This window comes from Geospiza fortis, unplaced genomic scaffold (genome assembly GCF_000277835.1).
Source record: "Geospiza fortis unplaced genomic scaffold, GeoFor_1.0 scaffold11, whole genome shotgun sequence".
Taxonomy (NCBI): Eukaryota; Metazoa; Chordata; class Aves; order Passeriformes; family Thraupidae; genus Geospiza; species Geospiza fortis.
Window position 1 is genome coordinate 324,553 of NW_005054304.1, and position 23,305 is coordinate 347,857.

Here is a 23,305-nt window from a genome sequence, read left to right on the forward strand (position 1 = left end):
TGTTGTGAAGGGAAATAAAAGACAATGCCTACATTAAACACTTCACCTCAGTGAGTTTGCAACAGGAAGAATCTGTGCAGGTGGGAGCAGTTCTGACCCCCTAGCTGCCTGCCCAGGGCTGCAGGGGAAGCCTAGCTGTTTGCAATGAGGGGTAATGCCAATATCCTGCCCAGGTCTGGACTGGCCATGGGCACAGCAGCAATCTGGGGCTATTGCCTTCACCTGAGCACAGGGGCTCTGCAACGCTGAAAACAACAGTGAACAGGTGAAAACAGCCTGACCTGGAGCTGGCATCCTACCAATTGCTAAGCAGCAGGAAGTCAAAAGGGAGAAGCACAGGGACTTCCTTTTTGGCTGGTGATGGGAATGGCTGCAACTCCCATGTCAGAGAGCTGCTGGCAAGGCTGGAAGAGGACTGAGCAGCTGAGAGAGCCCAAAGTTCATCCTGGGGATTGGGAACTCCTGCAGCAGCAGGCTGCCTGCTCTCCTCTGTTCAGTGTGTCTCAAAGGACAGCTGGCTTCTGAGAGGTAACTGGGCTCTTTGTGCTTTTGCCTTCTCACACTAGCGACCAGTGTTATGTGGAATGGGAAATATTTTAGTCAACAAGCTGCCTCTTAACTTGCCAATCTTATCGAATTCTCCTTTTAATTGGTTCCCTTGTCTGTGAACAATGTTTTTTTCCAAGTGGTATGTGGTCGCCATGTAGGTTTCAGACTGAGGATGAGGCTTGGAAAATTGGTCCTTTAACCCATGCCTGCATGCTGACACCAGCTGCCAAGCTTTCGAGTGGCTCAGCACTCAACACAAGCACTGCCCCTTACATCAGTGAGTAATTCAGCTCTGTGGCCAAATGGCACCCCTATCTGCACTGCCACAAAGGCTGTGCTAAGGGTAGTGAGTGAACAGCACTACAGAAAGAGCTCAGTGTCACTTGTTAGTTAGAGAGAGAACAGAAATCCTCAACACAGCCACAGCATATTAATCTTTTCTTGAGTGACCCTGAATGACATGCGAGACTGAGCTGCAGCTTGCAAACTCTGCCTTTGCTGACAACAGCTTTTCTAAATTTTTACCTTTCTCAGCAGAAGAAAAAGTGACAAAACAAAAGTAACAGTAGTAAAGGTAGCCATAGTAAGCAACAGCTCTCCTCACTCTGGTTTTCAGCCACTCACTTCCATGTTATCAGAAAACTCACTTAAGTTCCACACACCTTTCTCAGCACTTGTTCAGACAGGCAAAGGGATGTTTTTCACAATTCCATGACCCTGACCAAGTTCTGGCCTTGTCTGACTAAACAGATGATGACATGTGTGTGTACCTGTGTGCACTGGAAATCACGAGGATTTGTGTACTTCAATATTTGTGGGTGAAACACCTGGGGAGTTGTCAGGGGCATCTTTTAAATGTGAGTTTGGACTTTGTGGTAAGACAGATTGTCTCAGGTTACTGCTGTTGTTTGTCCATGTGGTAGAACATGGTGAGATAAACGTGAGGTGTAACCTGCAGGTGTGCCTGAGGTACCAAGTAACCTGGCGTTGCAGAGGGGTGTTGGGTGAGTACCCAGCGAGTTCCAGAGTTAGATGTGTGTGAGGGCAGTGGGACTGCTGGGTGAATCCAGCTGGGAGAGGTGTGGCTGGGCTGTGCTGCCAACACTGGGCCAGTAAGGTGTGACACTGGCTGCTAGGTCAGGTGTAATTACGAGCTCGTGGCCTGCTTGCTTTTGAGGCTTGCACTGTTAGAGGGAGGTACAACTGTGCCATGCTAACATGAGACACTGGCACTTGGTGTGGGAATGTCAGTGTGTCAGCCCCAGCACTGAAGTGCATCCTCTGAGAGCATTAATGGTGCCGGATCGGCTTGCATGCTATTCAGATATTTATTTTGTGTTTGCTTGAAGAATCAGGCCAATGTTTTTGAAAGCACATTTAACTATACCATATGCCTACTTAAATCATCCCCATCAAACAAGTTGTGGGTTGCTGCTCTGGTTCATTCTGTTCTGTTTTCCCTCCCTTCCCAATGTGTTTATGTGTATTTATCCCATTTGCTCTGTTCCTCATGCCAAATGGCAGGTCTGAGATCCCAGCCAGGCAGGGGCAGCTGTGCTATTGTTGGTGTCTGACAAAACAGAGGTCATGGGCTGGGCCTGCAGCTCTAGTTCTAATGACAGCTTGTGCGGGACATTATGGGGCAGTTACAATGTAATCAGGGTTCCTGTGCCCTCAGAACTAGGAATAAACCTTAACTTGCCCCTTGGAAACTTACAACTTAAGTCTCACTTTTAAGATGTAATTCCTGCCAAATTAGCCTCTTGCAAAATATTCTGCTGCTTGTTTACTTCATTGTCATAACTCCTTCCTCTGTCTGGAAAACACCCAACTTTAAACAGCCCCACCACAAAAAGCCAAGACCTGAAAAACCAGGCAACAGCCTCAGTGGAAGAAAGGGTCTCTCCTGCATGAAACCAATCCTAGCTGTTCTTGTTTCAAAGACTGATGAGAGTTATGAGCTCTGCAAACCTAGGCAGTAACTGCCCATAGAAAGGAGAAGGCTTTTGTCCTCCATGGGAGGACTCTTCCTGCCCTGGAAGGTTGTTCCAAGCCCAGCCCACCAGTTCCATGCAGTGACACAGCAAGGCATGATCATTCCCAGTGTCCGCTGTTCAGCAAAAGATCAATCTGCAGGGCTAGGGAATTCTAAACTCTGTGCTCCTTGGGTGGCCTGACACTTTATGCCCTTTTCCTGCTGCCTTTCAGCCCAGCAGGCAGGAGTCTCTAAGCTATTGGGAAGGGTGTTCCTTGGAGCTGCACGCCAGTTCTGAGGCACCAGAGCAGGCTGCAGTGGCTGGGCAGCAGAGGAGAGGAGGCACAAGTCCCTGGAGCCACTCGGGGAGTGCGCAGCTGCCGCGAGGCTGCCTGGCTCCAGCACTGCCATGCTGCTCGGCATGGAAAAGGGAGCGCTGGGGAAACAGCACATCTGTCACCCACACACAGCCACAGCCTCCACTCAGGGCAGCACCAGATGTGTTTATTTGGAGCATGTACTAACTAGCTACTTAATGACTTAGAATTATTAGCCACAAGTTAATTAGGCAAACATAGTCACCATCAGTCACCTCACAAAGCATCGCTTCTTCAACACTGCTTTTACTTCCTGAGTGCCTTTATCAAGCACAGGAAACAGGAGGGGAATACTACCAATTCCATAAAGGAGCTGCAGCAAGAAATAAATGTGTGAAAGGGGTCCACAGGGTCTTAATGAATGCTGGAGTGCACAGGTAATGCCTTAGCTGAGTGCCTATCCATGCTGCCAGCACAGTGCCACAGGGGAGGAAGCAGTGAGACTCAAGAGGCTGCAGCTGATGGGGAAGAAAAGGGAAGTAACAGTGGAAAAAATTATTCCTTGGTATAGTTAAGTCAAATTTGCAAAGATTGGCTTCCCTGCTGCTCTGTGTACTGGGTATGTGCCTGGGGGTGCATGTGCTTGCTTGGCATCCTGCCTGCACAATGGATTTGGGACCACCACTGTCCCAAGGGAACAGGCTCTGGTTCCTCAAGATGTGAGACACAAAAGCAGTTGGTCAGTTCCTGACTCCCAGGTCACAGGCAGCAGTGCATGGAGTCAGGGCAGAAGAGGATCTGTCTTTGGGTACTGGGAACAGTCAGGATCCCTGGTTAGGAGCCTGCCATGACAACCATTCCATAGAGCACCTTCCAGCTGCTCTCCAAAGGGACAGCTGTCTAGAAACCCAGTGAGGTCATCTGAAAGATGGAGCCCACAATCTGTTCATCTTCTCTGTGTCTGTTTGCTTTCGTGTGTCCATGCTCTTCCCCTTAAATCTGGTGCTAGTATTAATTAAAATGGCACTTAGAAAATGGGAAGCAAGATTCAAGGGAGCCCTGTTCCACTGTCATGGAAACATGTTGCACCTAGAAATCCTAGAGCCCCTAGAGCTGAATGTGAGGCATGTGAGGGGTAACCTCATTTTGCAGATTACCTCCTGCATTGCTGTGTGCTTTGTGCCAAGTGAGGTGCCCCAGACTCCATCAGCTCCTTGGAAACTGCAGGTAACCGAGAATTTGACAATGCAGTAGTCATTTTCCTTCCTACCACCCAGCAAATAACTCCTATTGAATCTTTGCTCTTTAAGTGCCACCAGCTGTTTGTGTTGGACAGGATGTAGGAAGCAATAAATGGAAGCTGAAGACAGCAGGGTTTGAATAGAGGGCAAATAAGGTCATTAATAGCAGCAGTGTGGACTGTCCTACCTTGGCATGCAAGCTGAGGTACCTGTGAGAAAAGTTTCACTTACACTCAGGTTTAGGCTGGGATTTTTTTTTTTTTGGCTCTGTTATTCCTTAAGCTTCTGAGCCCAAGGAGAAGGGTGCTGCATTCTCCTGTCCTAGCAAAACCTGAGTTCAAGTGCAGGATGCACAAAGATGGAAGCTGGCCAGCACTGCAGCTGCATGAAAAAACAGCCTTCTGTAGTTCCCTGAACTATTTTAAGAACAATGACAATTCCTCAGCCTGTTGGTTCAGTTTGAATAATCCACTGCCTGGCCTACGTCCATCCTTTCTTGCCTGGCTTAGAGGAGAGTCTGCACAAGATTGGATGTTTGCAGTAGGCACCATCAGTACCAAAATGTTATTGTGATATTCCAGTGAGAAATGAGAGTTCAAATAGACTGAGATAAGTAGTAGTCATATAACTATTGAGTAGAAGCATTTCAGTGTTTGGTTGTGCTAGTTTGAACTGCATTTATTGTCACCCACTCACCTAATAAAAGCGAATTTGTAAGTGTTCAGGCAGTGCAAGAAATGCTGGTTTTCCCACTGGCATTTCCATGCAAGGCACAGGGGGTTTCACCAATGGCTCACCCGAGCAGAAGCCAGCTGGAGGTGAAGCCAAGCCTACAGACAGATTGTTCTGAATGCAAACTCACAGAGCTTAGGGCAGTGAGAGAGCAGAAGTGAAACTAGCAGGGAATGTAGACTTGTAAATATCACTGTTTTTCCTGTACTAGTGTTCAGGGCTAGTGATCACTAGCAGTCTCTTGAAAGAGACAAGGGCTCTGGTTGCCCTCGGAGGCAGAATGGCTACAGAAAGATGTACAGTAAGGGAGAGGTCACAGCCACCTCTGGCTTGGTTTGATTCTCTCAAGCTGTGGCAGGACAACAAATCCAAGTCTCTGCTAAAAAGGAGAACTGATTTTCTCAAAATATTCTGAGCCCTTCAAAATGTGACTTTTAAACGGGCAGTGCAGTAGAATCAGAGTTCTGTTTACTAACCAGCTTGACTGTGTTGTTGCACCTGCCATCACAGTGCAGAGGTGATCTCTCAAAGCAATTCAGCCTGGGTTAGCCTCCTCACCTTCCTGCCAGGTGTATGTGTACTTTCCCTTTCTGCTTTAGTTCAAATTTGTAATGTGTTTTATAAGGCATGGGGTGCTTTTGTGAAAATCGTGAATAATTGTCAGCTGTTAGCTGATCAGGAGCCTTGTAAGTGGGCTGGGTTTGTAAGCAGACTATGGAATTTTGCACTTTAGAAGCAGCATGACAAGAAGGGATTTTAAATGGCACAGGCAGCACAGTCATGTTGTCACCCAACCTAAGGATGATACATCCATCTGCTACAAGGGTACTGTGGAAAAGCAGACTGAAAAAAATGCTTGGTTTAATCTACAGCTGGCACTTGGGAAGTTCCAGACTCAATGTAGCCAACAGCTGGGAAGGAAGCAGAAACACACCATGGCCCAATTCCAGGAGAGTAGGGGCTCACCATCCCAACATCCTGAATACTTTGGCATTTTATCTATTTCACACAGCTTAGTATTGCTCTGCATGTGAAAACTGCTAATTCATCAGGCAACAAGAAGTGTCTCCAATTAGGGAAAAATACAATGAAACCTGTTACGTGAGTCTTGACTGTTCACCCAGAAACTAAGCTTGCTGTGTGGCTTTTAAACCTGCAGCTAACTCAGACTTGCTTGTGTTCTCTTAAATCCACCCAAAAGAGCACTAGAAAAGAACAGAGCAGTTGTTGCTACATTAGTGACTAATATTAGCTCCACTACATGAGGAATTACTGGGAGATATCCAGAACTAGTCTAGGCTGTGCCAATGGGAAGTCAAGAGTTCAAGTACGTACATATCTTTCATAGCTGTCAGTCTTCTGCACAGTAAACTGCTCAGCTCTGGGGCAGAGCTCCAACTCTTTCAATAGTATGTCAGGGAACTGTGTTTCACATGGTAACTTGGGAAAAGGTGTTTTCCTGTGAACCTGTAGAACTCCAACTGCATTGTGCTGAGGTGCAGTATCCACATTGCAGTTCCAGGGTGGCAGTTGTCTGGTTCAGTACCACTCCACAGTGTAAGGAAAAATGCAGAATGTGCAACTAACTTCCATGGCTTTAACCTATGCAGACATGTCATGCACTTCACATGCCTTTGGCAGGACTGGCTGTTTATGTACTCTGGGACAAACTGTGTGTGGAAAAGCCGTTACAGCATCACCTTTTGGGGAGCTTCATACTGGGATTGTATGTCATGCATGCTTCATACTGGGAGTGTATGTGGTTTGCTACTGCTCTTCTGTTGTACAGTAACTGCCCTGAAATACCTGGCCTGGGGAGGAGGGGTTTAAACCTGACTGATTGGCATTGTCCTGATGACAAAATCAGTTCCCTTACAACTGTGGTGGTGCTGACTGGTTTTAGCTGAGCCAGAGGCTGCAGAGCTGCAGCACTGTGGGATGCACAGGCCGCTCAGCAGGCACAGGGGTCTGACACCCTGCTGCATGTGGCACAAGATGCATTTGTCACACAGCCATGTAAAAGCAGCATCAGGAAACAGATCAGTATTGAGTCCCTCACCCTCCCTCTGCTCTGCATGTAGCTCTGCTCTGTGCCTGTTCTCCCTGCCAGCCATGACACAGCTCGGGAGGCAGACCCTCTGGCCCCAGCCGCCCACTGGGGTCAGGCACTGAACGTTCTTGCTCCACGGCTTTCCAGCTTCCCTCCCCTAGCCTGCTGTCCAACACACAAACCAGATGTGCTTCTGGAGCTTTGCTGTCCATCTGACAGCACAACTGAGGCGGCTGATTGTTGCTCAAGTCAGAAATGCAGCTACAGACCAGCCATCTATACAACACACTTACTTCTTCAGCTCCTGAAGTGCCACAGATCAAGGCCAATGCAGAGCTGCTATGCTTCCCATTGGATTAGCACTAGCCTCATGCCTAGTAAGTCTCTGGGAATAACTACTTGACAAGCAGGGAGGAAGCCAACAGCCAAAGCCTTGGCCCTCCCACAGGACCCAGATCTGATGTGCAGTTTTCTGATTTCAGATTAGCCTAGGGTCTTCAGAAATGTGCACAATGAAGTCCAAGTGATCATAAGGCCCTGAGGCACCTTTGAGTTGGAGAGGAGTAGGGAAGGATTAATTCTCCAAGGTCCGGAAGTAATGTGCAGCCCTGGCCGGTGACACTGAGAATAAGGCCAGAGCTGCAGTTTAGCCCCAGTGCTGGAGCTGTTAACTCACTGGATCAGGATGTGTGGAGCAGGGATACATGTCCTGGCACCTAATTTTAATAATAGCTTGTAAGTGTCAGTGGTAATGTCATCTCTTTAACAGTGGGCCTGGAGATGATCTGGACGAGAGCATATTATGCCCTGTTAAAACAGCTAATCTGCATAGAACTTATGACAAGCCAGATCTTTTCAGTATTTCATAAACTGGCTGAATATTTATTTTTAAGGCACTGTCCAAATGGGTTTGATCACAGATGACTACTCTAAGTCCACTCCAAAGCTGGCATATACACCAGGGAAATAACACAAGAAGGGGAGGAAAAATGCAGCAACAAACTACCCCCTGTAAAAGCAACCAAATATTGCCTTCAGCCAAACCCCTCCCAGTTAATGTCAGCTATAATGGTGCCAAATTCCAGCAAAACATGTGCTCGCATTTGGTTCAGTACTTACTGGCCACTTTTGTACAGGATTGGTGCAGGGCAGAGCAAAAAATCAGATTCTACTGTTTTAGGCCTTTCATCTGAAAAACAAAAATCACATGAGCTTACTATGCTGTGCAGCTTAGGTGAGGATCTGCCATGCTGTGAGCTCCCTCCGTTCCCATGCTCCTTACTAGTCTGTTCTGGCTGAAACTGGCAGCAAAGAAGGCCCAAGGTAAGGAACAGTGAGCCCCAGAGCCAGCTGTAAATGCCAGGTGAGCCCACGTTACAGTGCTTATTGGAGCTACTCAAGTCAGCTCATGCTCTTCCAGAGAGAACACTTCCTAGAATCAACACCGTCTTTGTGGAGAGTGAGAACACTATTAGTAGTTTCCTGGTAGCTGGAAGATGAAGGTTTGTTTCTAGTTGGCTCCATCCCTGTGCGTTGCATTGCAGGACTGTTTTATTAGCTGTGACTTGAGTCTTTTTCTCCAGTGTTTCTTCTGTTTTTGAGTCTGTGTGATTGGCAAACCTCTTACATTACAAAGCACCTATCTGTAGAGCACATGAAGCACTTATTTGTAGAGTCTTGTGCCCAGTACAGCATTTCTGTTCTACAGATGTGAGGAAGGGAGGATAGAGCTTTTTTGCCTCACGTGTTTGGTAAGCTGGGGAAAATCCAGCTCCTGTGTGCAGCACCATTAGCCTGTACTTCCCCATGACAGGACTGGTGATTTCTGTGCAAGGACTATTTCCTGACTGTGGGGTGAGAGCAGATAACTGATCTGCCAGATCAACTTGGCGATGACTCTGTCCTGCATTTCAGGAACAGGCAGACAGACAAGCAGTTCAGGGGCAGCTGAAGGAGGAGCTGTTGGCATAAATGAGATTTTCATATGTGCTATAATCTGCACTGACTGCTTGGCCTAGATTTGGGGCTAGTTGTGAGGTGGGGAAGAGGGATTAGCACATTGCCATATGTTTTTGTCTTAATGGTATGTTTCATAGATTATTTTTCTATCCCACAGCTCCATTTGGCAGGTTTCCTTTCTAGCATTTGGTAATGGTTCTTTATAAATGCAGAATGAGAAAGATGCCAAATGCATCCTTTAAAAGCTGGGGAGCTGACACAGTAAGGGTGTGCTCAGAGGCTGGTCCCAGAGAGAGCCCACGCTCTCAGTGAGGGCAACTCCAACACCAGCAGATCCTTGCCCGAGTGCCCTCACATACTGAGGGTTCTGCAGAGGGACTGCCAGTCTTATGTAGAGGAGACTGCAATGACATGACGATGGTTGTCCTTCTCTTGGGACCATCTCCTTCCTCCTGCTACTGCTCCAAGTGCCCTCCCTGTCTTCCTGTTCATCCTGGCTCCACTGGCCCCCTTTAGGCTTCCTCTGAACCAGGCATTCAGAGTCCAGCACAGAGCTGTAGAGAATGACCTCGTGTACTGTGGGAAGGACCACTTGGAATGTCCCACTTAAAATGTCCCTGCCTTCTTCCTGTACTACTCTCCAGCAGCTCGCTGTTGTCCATTGCTGAAGACGTGGACCAGGGGGATGTAGCAGGCCCTGGCAAGACCCCATAGAGCAGATTGTGTTTTCGTAATCAATACATCACTGTGCCATTCTCCTACCCTCATGTGCTTCAGCACACCCCTTCTGAAGCCAAGAAAAAACAAGCAGCCCAGAGCTGTAGTTGGCAATTCTCACATCAGATGGTAGCACGTGTTTGTGGGCAATGGGAAGCAGAGGTGACAATTGTAATGGAAACTGAAGGGGAATTTATACAAGCGGAATTGACTTACAAAGGCTGCCTGCGTCCCGAACTACTGGGTTACCCTGTTATTCTGCCAAATTATTGTAGCTATTTAACAGGCAGGAGAAACTGGCAACCCATTGCAGTATATACAATATCCAGGGTAAGGAAGAAACTGCACTGGAAAAACAAATTCGATTGTGAAGGAATTTAAGACAGGCTAATACAGAAATCAGACAGTAGGCAGGGAAAAATCAGTTGTAGTTTTTCCTTCAACTTCTTTTTTGGTTTTTTTCCAGTCTAGCTAGCTTCTATGGAATTCTGTTTAGAGCTAGGGGTTTGATGTACTTATCCTAGCCATCCATTTGAACTTCTGGATACAAAAAAGCAAACTCACGTATAAGCTAGAGGGAACTGCCAGTACAAGGTGTCGTGGTCACATCTGAAACAGAATTGCTTTGCACTATGGCTGCAGTCAGCCCTGATGCTGGGCAGACAGAGCTCATGGACCAGGACAAAATACACCACTGCTCTGACCTGGCCTTTCTCTGTGCTGTTGCAGGAGGAGGACTGACGCGCCCCTGAACCCCACAGCACACCTGGCACACCACCCAGGACCAGCACAGACCTTGCAAAAAACAAGGTAAGTGCCTCTGGGAATTGCAATGAGATGTCTTGGCCAGGATTATTGTGCAGAAAGGGACCTCAGTCAGTACACTGCAGCCACGGGTTGGTTCATCAGCAAACATCTGCTTGCCCAAACATCAGGAGCCAAACACTTCTCACCATGCTAATGCCCACTCACAGCTGAAGGCACCTGGTAGCAAATTGAAACCATTGAGCAGAGTGTGAAACAGCTTTCCTCCCTCTACTAATCCTCAGAGCTTTCCTGCTCTCCTCCTCTTGGCTATTTTTCTCTTTGAGTTGTCATGAGCTGAGGTAACTGCAGGGCTACAGAGGCAGGAGATGGCAAATGCCTGCACTTACGGATTGTTGTTCCGTTCACTTGATAGGTACAGGTCACACTGTCACTTCTCCCACCAAGGGTTAAGCCGCTTCCTCTGAGAACAACCTGAAACTCCTCTGGAGGGGAAAGCAAACACACAAAATCACCAAACTGCAGTGCACTGCAGAAAGCTACACTTAGACCAGGGCAATTTCATTTAGTTTGCAATAAACAAAGCACACCATAGTAATGCTTCCAACTTAGTGAGATCTCCTTTTTCCTGAACCCTTGTACTGAATTCTCCTTATAAATTGGCAGAGGCACAATTTGTTCCCAAATCTTTACTGAGACAGCCCTCTGAAACTGGAAGCAGATTCAGGCTATCAGCATGATCCGGGGCTCAGCTGCACAGTAAGACACAGTCTCTCAGTGAATGAGAAATGGGGGAGTCAGAACAAGGAGACTCCCCAAACCCAGATCAGGCTCACTGGAAGTACCAGATGAAGAAAACATTTCTCCTTAGTACTATTTCTCTGCAAGTTGCCTAAGGGCCACACTATCTGTGAGCTGTGCAGAGGAGGAGTGAAGAGTTTTTTTACCAGGGCCACTGACTTCATCCAGAGCATCCACATTTTCATAAAAATATCCAAGTAATGTTTTGCAGCTACCTTATTTTGATTGATCTCCAACTATGCATAGATTATGAAGCTTAGAAAGAAGACAAGACTTTAAAATTCCATGCAGCTCTTCTATTTCATTAATATATTTCTCTTGCTGCCCAAAAATGCAGTCATGTGGTTTGTTCTTACACGCCACAGATTTTGGGGCAGATATGAGACAAGTGCAGAGCAGACTCATGGGAGAGGGGCAAGTAAATGCTCTCCAACTTCCATGTGCATTACCCAAGCTAGGAAGCAGGCCCTGGTGGTCAGCTCCTCTGAGGAGAACAAGAAGGCAACAGAGAAATCTCATGTTTCTTTAACTTCTTGAGGACTTGAATTAGAAATGCTTTATTCTAGAGACATGCAGTTTTCCTTTGGATAAAACAGGGGGAAACAATAGTCCTATAATAATTGAATAGTATATTGAAATTATAAAACCTTACCTCCTACACAGACACTGGATGGCTCCAAATATAAAATCTCAGTGCACGATTGTTTCAAAACCTATTGCAAAGGAGGAAATAGTCACAAATAGCTTTCACAGAACTATTTCAATGAGCAATCTTAGTTTAAAACAAATGCTTTTCCCTAGAACACACATACAGCTATAAGTTTGGTTTGCTAAGTCTGACTTTGCAGGACATTGCCTGGAGCATGAGCAGCTCCTGCACACCTGCACAGTCAAGTCTAGGAGTTCCTAAGGCTTGGATTAGTTTGTTAAACCCCGAGAGCCTTTAGAATATAATTATGTCCAGATCCCTATCCTGATTTTCCATGAACCCCAATCCTAATGTGTAAGCCAAAAATGAATCACAAGGAGCCTGATCCAAAACCTAATTCAGTGAAAAGCAGTGTTCCAGCAATGGAACCTGGTCCAGCCAAGTGCACATTACTGTGATTGCTGGCACCTTGCCCTGCGTGGAGAGGCACAGTGACAGCGGTGTTCCTGACTGCACTGCCTGCCCTTGGACAGGGATCTCACTTCAGCTCTCCCTGCTGTATGTGGTATTTTTAGCAAGCATTCCTAAACATTCCATGGCATCAGTTCAGCGCCCTGCAATCACGTGCACGACGGAGAGTCCTGTTACCGTCCCCTCTCTGTCTCCACTTGCCAGGTGTGTGCCTGCTGCTGAGCTGCCCCAGACTTCCTAGGCATGTCCTCTCTTAACTCCTGCCTTCCTCTCAGTAGGACTCCTTACACTCTGTGATGTTTCCCAGTGGTTCCTGTTGCTGTATACCCAGGCCCAGCAGAAACAATCATGTGGGCACTGTTCTGACAAGAAGCACGCCAAGCTCCAAGAAAGAGAGCATCTTGCCTCACCGAACACTTCCTGTGCTGCCTCTCTCCCCAAAAACTGTTGTGCCCAAATTCATCTTTTAGTGCTTTAAAACCCATGTTAAAAATTAAGTGGTATTTTAAAAAATGGAGACGTGCATTTGGATGAGATGCAGCAACAGAGATCTTAGGAAAGAATGTAGCCCAGAGTTCGCTGCAAGCCAAGCAGTTCACATTAGCTGAGGATCTTGCTTCCAAAAAAGGGCTTTAGCCTCTTGATGCCTATTGCAGTGTGGAGAGAAGCTATCCATGGCTTGTTTGAGGGCTGGGGAATATTTTGTATAGCGTTTTATTCCTTTGCTGTAAAAGCGTGTTCAGTTGTTTTTACTGAAGAGTCAGATAAATAGCTCAAGTGAAGCTGAGACTAGAGGCCAGCTTTATGTGAAGCACAGATCCAGCAGGTGGCACAGAATTCAGTAATTTTGTTTTTAGAGGGAGAACTTTCCAACCCCTGTCCTGGCCCCATTTGCCTAGTGTTTGAGGAATGGTCACTGGTATGACCTGGAGGCTGCGGAGAGGGGAAGACAGTGTGGGACTTCCTTTGCAAAGCAGTAGTTCTCTGGTTTCATTACATCCCAGGGTGAATTTTCTAACACTGTGCTTCCAAATGCAATATAAATCAGGAAAAAACCTACCTGGATATATTTAACTACCTTTGGATTTAGGAACAAACTGGGAGGGGCAGACATGACAACTCCAATTGAGCTGAAATACGGTGTAGATAAAATGATGACAAATCATGAACAAAAGCAAATTTCAATGCAGGGGTCAGGATACACTGACTTCCTGCATGGAATCCATTTTCATGCATGCTCTTGGCTAAAGCAGAAAATACCAGATGTTAATACTGATCTAGAAATAACTGCTTCAACAATAGTTTTTCATCATTTTTATTACTGCTGTTCTTTGCTTAGCTTAAGCAAGCTGTACTGTTTAGAGACCATCTCTTTGCAAGCTTGGTGGCCTAATTCTACCATTCCCCCCCAGACAAATTTTCTACTGGGGTGAAAAAACCTCTGAGACTACTCAAATTTGGCTTTGTAAATTTGTCAGATTGTTTGCTATCCTTCAAAAAGCCTCATGATAGTCCACACTTGGGGAAAAAAAAAAGATAATGGTAGAGAAATGTGCCTTGTCCCCAAAAGCCCCTCCCCTCAAGGACTAAGTTAGCTTAAAAAGCAGACATCAAAGCTCGTCAAGGACTAAGTAGATTCAGGTGGAGCCCTTTAGAAGCTCATAGATCTGGTTCTTTGCTTAACCTCTGCTGCTGCTCTGGGTTCTCCTTAACACTCCCCCTAAGCAACACTGAAACACTGCTCAGAACTGAGTTTCCCCAGAGTTAAACAGGAGCCATCGCACTCTCTGCAGGGTCCAAGCCCATGAGCTGTCCTGAGCACCAGCCCTGGGTAGGGTTTGGCTGACAAGGATTCTGCCACCACCATGGGAAACTGAGGATATTTTCACAGTACAGCAATTGCCACATGTGCTTTCATGTGTGGGGGAAATGAACGTATTTGCACGTCTTAGGAGAAGGTACAGAAACTTAACACCTTTCATTGTTCCCACTCACTATTTTCTGCCTGTTTCAATCTTTTTTCCCTTTCCACACAAGCTATTCCTTCCAGCCAGCACAGTGCACTCCAGCACTCCAATAGTAACTTTTTTTCCCTTGGGGAGAAATCATGTGAAGGCATTTTACCCATTTCCCTTATGATCCATGTGCATTATTTAACATGCCTTCACACCCCTGTCCTTTAGAATTTAAAACTAACTTTAAACTATCCTGATGTGGAAACCTGGGCTGCAAAGTCAGCAAGACCAAAACAAACTCCACAAAAATCTATACAATGCTCCCTCTTTTCCAGTTCAGGATAACCCAAGACACTGCAAATTCATTATTTAGAAACCTACTGCCCACAAGAAAAGTTGAAATAATAACTTTATAAGGCCATCCTTGGATAGGATAGTTAAGCACTCTGCTGACATAAATTCAAATAAGACAAATTGTCTTACTTTAACAGCATGCAAGGAGAGATTCTGAGAATTGATGTCATCCACTTTGTCTCCAGAGGTCCTCACCAAATATAGGACTCTGCTCCCAGGCTCACAAAGGCTTTTCTCTCATTCCCTGCCCTCCCCCTCCTCCCAGGGCTGGCTTTACCAGAGAGAACCAATTCCCCACAACCCCAAGTGCAAAATAGAGTAGAAACCTGTCAGCCTTTGTCCTGCTGTCCTGCAGCTTCAGCAGTGGAGAGCTGTGTTAAGACTAGAGGTTGTTCATGGCCTTCTGATGTGACCTGTGCAGTGTGCGAATGGTGCCAGCTGGAACCTGAGTCTATCAGGAAAAGTGGCCACAGCTGTGACTCGTTAGCAAAGGTGTGGCTGCTGGGACAGGAGAAGGCGCTGCAATTCTGTTCTTAGGCAGGCAGTCTCTTGGACTGTACAAAAATGAGACATGGAATCCATGCCCCAAACATCCACTTGTTCAACAGCAACACAACAGACTGCTGAGGAAATTATTCTGTAGCTTCTCCATGTTGAGGACTTGTTACATTGCTGCCACACTGCAGCAGCAGCAACCAAGGACCTTATGTTTTAAACCCTGGTGTTTTTTAGGGCCAGTTCTTAGAGCAGCCAGCACCAGAACCAGTGGCACAAATGCAGCTTGTGCTCCACACTGACTCTGATGGATGCATGCAGGGCAGCCTCTGACCCACCCCTTCAGTGAAATCCCTTCTTACAGCTCTTGAGTGGGCCCTGTGCAGTTCCTATAGCATCTCTCAGTAAAGCAAGTTGATCATTTCAGAACACTTCTGAGAGGAGAAGTTACCGGAAGAGAGGCACCCAAGACACCTGGGGACACCCTCAAGCCAACTCACCCTCGATGCAAGCTCGCTGACACACCTTGGGTCCTACCTGCCCAAACAAGCTTTTCTTTGCTGAAAGGGTCACCTGTCAATCAGCTGCTGGGCTGCCCAGCTCCTCTGGGAACAGCACGGCCATCCCAGCTGTGGCTGTGGAGCTTTAAACCACCTGTCTCCAGGCTATTTCAGTGGTTTACAAGCAAGCATACATGTCAATCTTCCTAAAACAGTTATAGGAAGTCCATTTATCAGGTCCACTTACCATTACCAAAAGCTTTACCAGCTTTTCCATGTGACCCCATTTTCACCTAGTGCATTTTTCCCAGACTTTCCTGATTGCTAAGGAATACTTAAAATCCATATCTGTCCTCATGGCTTTCTACATGCTTCGCACTAGAAGGTTCCTGAAGGCTCACAGAAACTTCAGTGCACCATTTCTGAAGCAGTAGACTCCCATTTCTGTCATTACTAACACATTTCCTCCCACCACAGCTGTTGGAGAAACTCTGCCTGTTTCTGACCTGCAGGTGTCTGAACTTGACCGCACACTGGGGTGTTGTCAGCCCCTAGCTGCAGAAACATCCACACCCAAATTCTGACATCAGCACTGAAAGGGCAGATGTCCCTGCAGCACACTGCACAAAGGCAGCCAACTAACAGGCTGACATCAAGCTCCCCACTGCTCATGGTCTTTGCAAACTCCACCTCTGTTTATCCATTCTGCCTTGCCAGTGATCTTTCCCCTGCTTTAGGCAACATTTCTTCTTGTGGAAAATGTGCTTTCTGGACCTTCCAAGACCTCTTTAGCCTGTCAGAGACCAGGCGTGACTCTGCCTGGACTCTCTTTTCACCCTCACTGCTGCCTCTTCCAAGTTCTCAGTGTTTAACAGCAAAGTAGGATGGCTTCTGCAGCTTTTCGAGTATTTAGCCTGCCATTCTCTCAGCACATGCTGTGGAACAGAGCTGTACCAGGTGGCACAGTGTTACACAAACAACTTTCCCTTCCAGAACACTAATGAAGGTTGTGTTCCATGAAATAGTGAGAACAATGCACTAGTAACAAGCCATGAGCAGCCCAACCATACAGAGATAATTAACAAAATACGCTAAGTGTCAATTTGTCTTGCAACCTTGCTCAGTTTCGTTTAGCCCTGTATGCAGTTCAAAAGTTTTTGGCAGCAGGAAGCACCATAAATCATAACTTGCATGGCATCTGTTCCTGCCCAGAACTGTAAACTGCATTCAGGGTTTGGGTAGGTCATCATCACAGCTGGATTCTTCACTGAACCACTGTAATGGTTCCAAGTCTTGAAAGTGCTCTATGGCTGTGTAAAGCATTTGCTTCCTGGGACAGAGGTCAGAATAACCAGGAACTGCTGGAAGGAGACAGCTGCTGACACATTTTGGTCAGACCTGGCATGCTATCAACTCTGAATAAATAAGGATTTCTAGGGCCACCAGTGGCCTTTCCTCCCTGTGGATCCGTTCAAACTTGCACCTCTGTTTACATCAGTGCTCACCAGAAGCTGACCACAAATCAGGCTGCTGTGATTTTTGGAGAAAGGCAGCCTGAGTCTCTGAACCAAGTGTACGTCCCGTAACAGAGCAAATGCATCCAACTTGCTATTTCCAGAACCGGTTTTTAAAGAAGAGGAAATGTTCACCTTTACAAGCTCATCTTTGTTCTACTGCTGTATGGCAAGGCTTGTGCAAAACCCCTGACAGCACAACAGGATGGCTTCCACACTTTGTGTGTGCACAGATTACATCCCTGCAGCTTTGTCCCCTGGTGGGCGCATGAAGGCATCCTGGAGTGCAGTCCATGGACACACTGCCAGCCAGTGTGCACAAGCCAGAGATGGCAGCACAGCCCTGAAAGCACCCTTGCACGGCAACCTCAGCTACTACTGCCTGCAGCTCTTTTCTGTGGAGATTCCTTTTCTTTCCTCTCTCCCTCCCAAACATGGGGTTTTCTCTAGGGATGCTACAAGCAGAACAGCTGGTGAACAAAATTGTAAGCTCAAGAAAAACAGAGCTAGAAAATAAACACTGTTGATGGTGTGACAGGCTATGAGGATGTACTTCTTGTACTGTGTCAAGCTCCTCCCTCAGGTAACCACAAAACCAGCCTCATCAAGAACTGCATCTCTCATCAGGATACATATTTCAAGACACAGCGGTAAGCATGTATCTCATATACTTGTCACTGCAACACATGGATTGTCAGTGTCATAAAGTTATGGCAAGTGGGGGGGCAGTAATGGAAGGTGATGTCTGAGAGGGCCCTGATAACATAAAGAGTGTTTAAATCTATGTTGAGCATTCCATGCCTCAGCTGGATCTGTGCATGCAGGCCAAGCCTCAATGACTGTGAGCTGTGGGCCTTTTCTTGATGAGGAATTGCCTGCACCTTTGGGCTCCCAGTTTAGCTGCTCAGAAATGCCACTGGATGTGGGGGCAGCTATTTAAATAGTAGGGAACAGCAGGGCTCCTGCCTAAACAGGTGGAGAAGGGCATGTCAATGGGGCCCAGAAGCCCGGATCAGAGCTGGAGAAGGCTGTTCCAGCCTACAGAACACTGCTCCTGAGCAAGACCGTTCTCTGGTGAGTCAATGCCTTCCGGAGCCCCATCCCAGCTCGGGGCTGTGGAGCTCCTCAGAGCAATGGATGGTGAAGGCAGCATTGTCCTGGTGCTGGGTTAACTGTGTCCAATTGAGCTCATCCAGGTGCTTAGTTCAGTTCCTACAACTATTCTGCTTCATTCCTTCCGATTGGCTGCAGCAGGACTGGGCTTACCCCATGTTTCCATGTATGTTTGTTTTTCTATGAGTCACTTAGAAGTATTACTGGCAGTTTGCTTCCTTTTTTTTCTTTTTAACTCAAACCTTTTTTTTTTCCCACTACTGCTAAGACAGTAAAAAGGAAAGAAAAGTAAAGCAAGAGGTGTATAATTGGTTTGCTGGACTCACTGGTTTTGTTCTAGAGAATGAAATGCTGACTGTGCATTGGGCAGGATTTTTTGTGCTGAATTCAGTGACTCTTATAGCATGTAAAGTCAACGTGTGTGAAATGAGAGTGATGAAGAATTTAAGGTGTATGTAGGCTGGCATTGTTACAGATTTCTCATTCATGAGCTGTTGCTTTTTTTATGTATAGAATTAAGTTTTTTAAAAAAAGAGATCTAGAGTAGGTTATAAGAGGAAATAAATTTAAGTAGAGCTCTTGATTTCTGTGATTACACTCGAGAAACCTTTATCAGACTTTTTAAGTGAGAAGGACCTTTGCAGCCCAATTTAGGCTCTGGACAGACCAGCCTGTCCATGTAGCAATTAATGCTTGAACTCCCTGAAATTAACTGTTTCCAAAGTGCAGCCTTTCACTCTTTCTTGTGTTGGTTTCACATCACATGCCTCTGCTGTGTTCAAGCAAGCTCTGTCATTTATCTCCCCAGCACCGATCTGTGCAGAAAGGCATGAGGCAGCAGGACCACCTCACACTAGAGGGAAGGCAATCAATTCAGGGTGACTTGGAATGAAACACATGCTTTTCAAGGAAACACCATTTTGGTGCTTCTCTCCCACAAAGTGAGAGCAGGAACTGCAGCAGTTAATATCTCATGGCTCCTACCTCTCTCTGCTGCCAAACATCTGTGCCTGTGACTACACCTCGCTGCCAAGCCCAGCCTGCTCCCTGACACTGCTTGGCAGTGCCGTGGACAAAGAGCGAAGGGAAGGGGAAGGCTGCTACCCTGTCCCCTATCTAAGTGAAAAAAATCCCTGAGACATATGGTCTTGCATAAAATCACCACCCGAGAGAAGCCTGGCGCGGCGTTAGGTTAGTGAGAATATTCTAATTACACCAAGGCTGAGCAGCACCTCATTGGCAGCCACTGAGGAAAGCAAATGGAGATGACAAAACTGTGGGTCATGAGATGAGTATTTTAACAGCATTGGAACCTTTACCCCCAAATTACTAAAAACAACCCTAAAACTATTACTTATCAAGTAATGTAACTAGGAATCAAGACAAACTGTTACTTTCCATGACAGGAAAAAAAGTTGTTTGGGCTATTTATTTTTTTTCTAATTAGAAAGAAAAATCTGGCTCAAAGAAACTTCCTCACTAAGGAGTGGCTGGATTTCACTTGGACCTGTGGCTGCTTCCTTTGGAGCCAGTTGTGCAGCATCCCTTATGTAAGAGAGCTGCCAGGCGTGCAGGGCTGGCTGACAAGTCCCATCCCAATCACCGGGCACAGGCACGCTCACTCTAACTGGAGTCATGTCAGTGCCGGTGCTGGCTTATCAAGCTCACTGTGCTCCAGGAGAACATTATATGGTTTGTAATATGTCAGAGAATGTCAAACTGAGGGCTGCATGGCAGTGAAGGGTAGAGCAGAAAGCATTCTATTCCAGGCCATTGATTCCTTTTAACAACTACATGCAGTAATTCCCAAAACTATCTCCTCAGTCTCAATCACATGGAAAACATAGCACAGCGTTAGTTCTGAACCTTGCACTCAGTGCAGCTTGAAGATTAGACCATCCAAGGGGATTAAATAAGATGACTGATTTAATCAGAATAATTCTTTTAATGATAACTCGCTGCATTTCTCCTCCCCCCACCTCCTTAAAGGTCTAATAGTTTGCTTCCTGGATTCCCAGTGCATAAACCGAGCATATTTTCTTCCTACAGGAAATGATCCAATTAAGTTGATGTATAATTGATAATGAACTGTTTAAGCTGATTTTGGCCTTGAAAAATCTTAACCGTGTCCAGTCAGCTGGCTGACCCCCCTTCATCCATGGTGGAGGGACAGCACTTGGGGAAAGGGAGGGAGCAGGCTGAGCACGCTGCCCAAGGAAGTGCAGGGAGGCAGCCTAGCTCGAGGGGGCTGCACAGCAGCAGGGATTACTTGAACATCATGTAGTCCCGGATTGCTGCTCAGTACCCCAAGCTGCAGCCTGGATCCTGGGTTTGGGCAGCAGAGCTTGGTAAGCAGCCAGGTTAGAGACATGGAACCAGCATTCTCCAGTGTCTGATCCTGGAGCACCACTGAGGCAGTGGGAAGTTTCCCACCCTCCCTAAACAAAAATTCTGTTGCCTTACAGCAAGTACCAGTGGGAGATGCTGTTGGACTCCTGGGAGTTCGTTAATTCACCCTCCCGCAGTGCCAAAGCCAGGTCAGCCTGAGGAAGTGCTGCTGACAGCACAGCTGGAAAAGAAGGCATCAGATTCATGGAGAGAGGCTGGAGCATATCTTTGGGAACCCAGTGCAGTAAGTTTTATCAACATAAAGGCTAAAATTGTTCCTCACATGAATACCTCTTGCCTACCTCAACAAAACTGACTCCCTCTCACGAACCTTTGATTTTGTCCCTGCCTGGGCAGCGCTGAGCGCACCGCTGCCACGCATGGTTTGTGCAGCAGCTCCCCACGGGCCCTGCCACGCGGGCTGTCACCGAGCCATGTAACTCCAACGCTGCCATGCACAGCCAGTGACACAGGAACCATCCAGCTGACATGGAAACCCCCAGGATATTCCATAGATACCCTTCGCTGGTGTCCAAAGGGATCGGAATGCCAGAGGGATTTTGCTGACTGCACTTTGCAACAGGAGCAGACTTCTCTCCATCACCCATAGAGTTTAACTGGAGAGAATTTATATGTTTATGGCAAACAATTTACTTTTTTATAGCACTCCCTGCTTATACCCCTTTAGCCAGAGTCTGACACTGGGTGAATCTAGTTTTCTTTAAGGACCTTGTGTGCATTTAATCCTTTGTTTGGCCTCACTGGTCCCAGGTGCACTCCTTGGATGGGTCTAAGTCACTCCATGTCAGCCTGGGAGCTCAGCTTGCACCCTGAAAACCCTGAGATCTCCTCTCCCCTGGTCACCCCTTCACCAGGAGGCAGATCCTCAAGTATCCCAATTTGCAATTTTTCCTGGACAAACTGACAGCTTTATGCTGAGGCATAGGGCTTTTTCCCAAGAGGCTCAGCCAACTTGGAGAGAATTTTGCTTCAATTGACAATGCAACTACTCAGTTCACGTGACTTGATCTATTTTTTTGTGTCCATTATGTTTAACAGTAAGTTTCCCATGTAAAATTAACCAAAAAAACCCCACAAAAACCTCTGAGCACCTGTAAAATGAACAAGCAGAAGAAGAGAGTACCAATTCTATTTCTAATCCTTTCCAGGTAGAATTTTTAAGAAATTTTGGAACATTGCAAGATAAAACAAGTCTAGGCTGACCCTATTTTGACCTACTTCCTCTAAAGTTCTGCATGTATCAGTTCCTGTAGTCTTATCTGGTAAGTTTTTGTGATGTTTCCTAAGAACAAAATATATTTTAACTTCCTGTATTAAGTGCTGTCAACTTACTTCAGTATAAAAATGTGTTTGTCTAGTTAGAGCTGTCATACACTGATAATGTTGCTTAAGTGAGTTCCCTTAATGTAACTTTTCAAGGTACCAGCCTTGTCCAATTCTGCCTGCAGAGACAACCAGACAACTTTCACTCACAAATCAGCAGAACTTGAGTTTAATTAAGGGTTTCATTTCCTTATCTAGTACTGATCTGCGGCATGGTGACAGAAGCTGTGCCCCCCCCAAAGCCTTCACCCTGTCCTAGCTTGCTCACAAGGCTATACTCTGTGTAACAATCAGCCAAACCCCATCAGTGACTGTTCCTCAGAGTGCAGTAACTTGCCTTCAGCATTTTGCTTTTAAGCTCTAGAGTTTTGCTCAGATTTATTCACACTGACAATGCTGCTTAGTTATGACCTTGTAAGCTAGGTATGAGCAAAGCTGGCAGGGCAGGAAACTTTGCAAAGCACCCCCCTCTTCACAGGTCTGCACAGACTTTCAGGAGTGGATGTTAGTAGTGTAGTTGGATGCAGTTAGTAGTGTAGTAGTGGATGTTATTCAGCAGAAACAATGGCATGGAGGTGTGTCAACCCTTCTCACTTCCCTAGGATTTTATCAGAACTAATGTCGAAACATGGCACAAGCTCTCTGGCACTTAAGCTGAGGTTAGTTCATCTCAACTGTCCTGAATGTTAATCCCTGGTCATGATTAAACAGACACTGTGTAAATGTCCAGACAAAATAAACTGGAGTAGTTGCTTATGCTGAAAGCATAAGGAGGAGGTATGACAGTCTGTGCTAGAATTCATCACTTTTTTTTTAACACTAAAAAACATAGAATAAGTGCTCAGCTCTCCTGGAATACAGTGCAAAAGTAACAGGATAGCAGCCAAATAGTCTCATACCTGTAGAGATAATGTAGTTGAGGGTCCTGCATCCCCTCCTCAGCAGTTCTGGGCTGTAGTTTTGCTCAGGGGTTTTAATTGCTGGGTTGCTACCATTTCTGAAGACAATGTTTTTTCTGAACAGAAATTGTTCAGCAACATTCACAGAGGGTTTCACAACTGCACCTTTGACTCTGTACTTTGAGCAACACTGCTGCATGTTTGTGACCTATCTCCTTTTCATCTGGTTCAAAATTAGCTTTCCCCTTTAGATCAGTGTCTCTGAGTCTGTATTCTCTAGCTAACTTGAAAACTGAAATGAATTTATAATAGTGACTAAAAAGGAAAACTGACTATTTCATGCTCAATTAGATCTACTTATCAGTGCTATAATGTTATGAGAATTAATTGTCACAATCACTCCACACCCCTGCAAAGAAAAGTATTAATTACAACATACCAAATATCCTATTAATACTGCCACTACACACGCACTACAAAAAAAGCGCGCACACACACACACAAAATCCAAACCAAC

General features: G+C 46.2%; 1 protein-coding gene across 1 annotated transcript in view; it reads right to left on the minus strand.

Annotated features, from left to right (window-relative positions):
• Window positions 1–23,305, minus strand: part of ANTXR2 (ANTXR cell adhesion molecule 2) — a 73,409-nt gene that overhangs the window by 40,762 nt on the left and 9,342 nt on the right. The window contains exons 6-8 of the mRNA XM_031066376.1: window positions 11,759–11,819; window positions 10,695–10,790; window positions 7,984–8,053 (exon numbers count right to left, since the gene is read on the minus strand). Of these exons, the coding sequence (XP_030922236.1) occupies window positions 7,984–8,053; window positions 10,695–10,790; window positions 11,759–11,819 (227 nt within the window). The remainder of the gene's footprint in view (window positions 1–7,983; window positions 8,054–10,694; window positions 10,791–11,758; window positions 11,820–23,305) is intronic.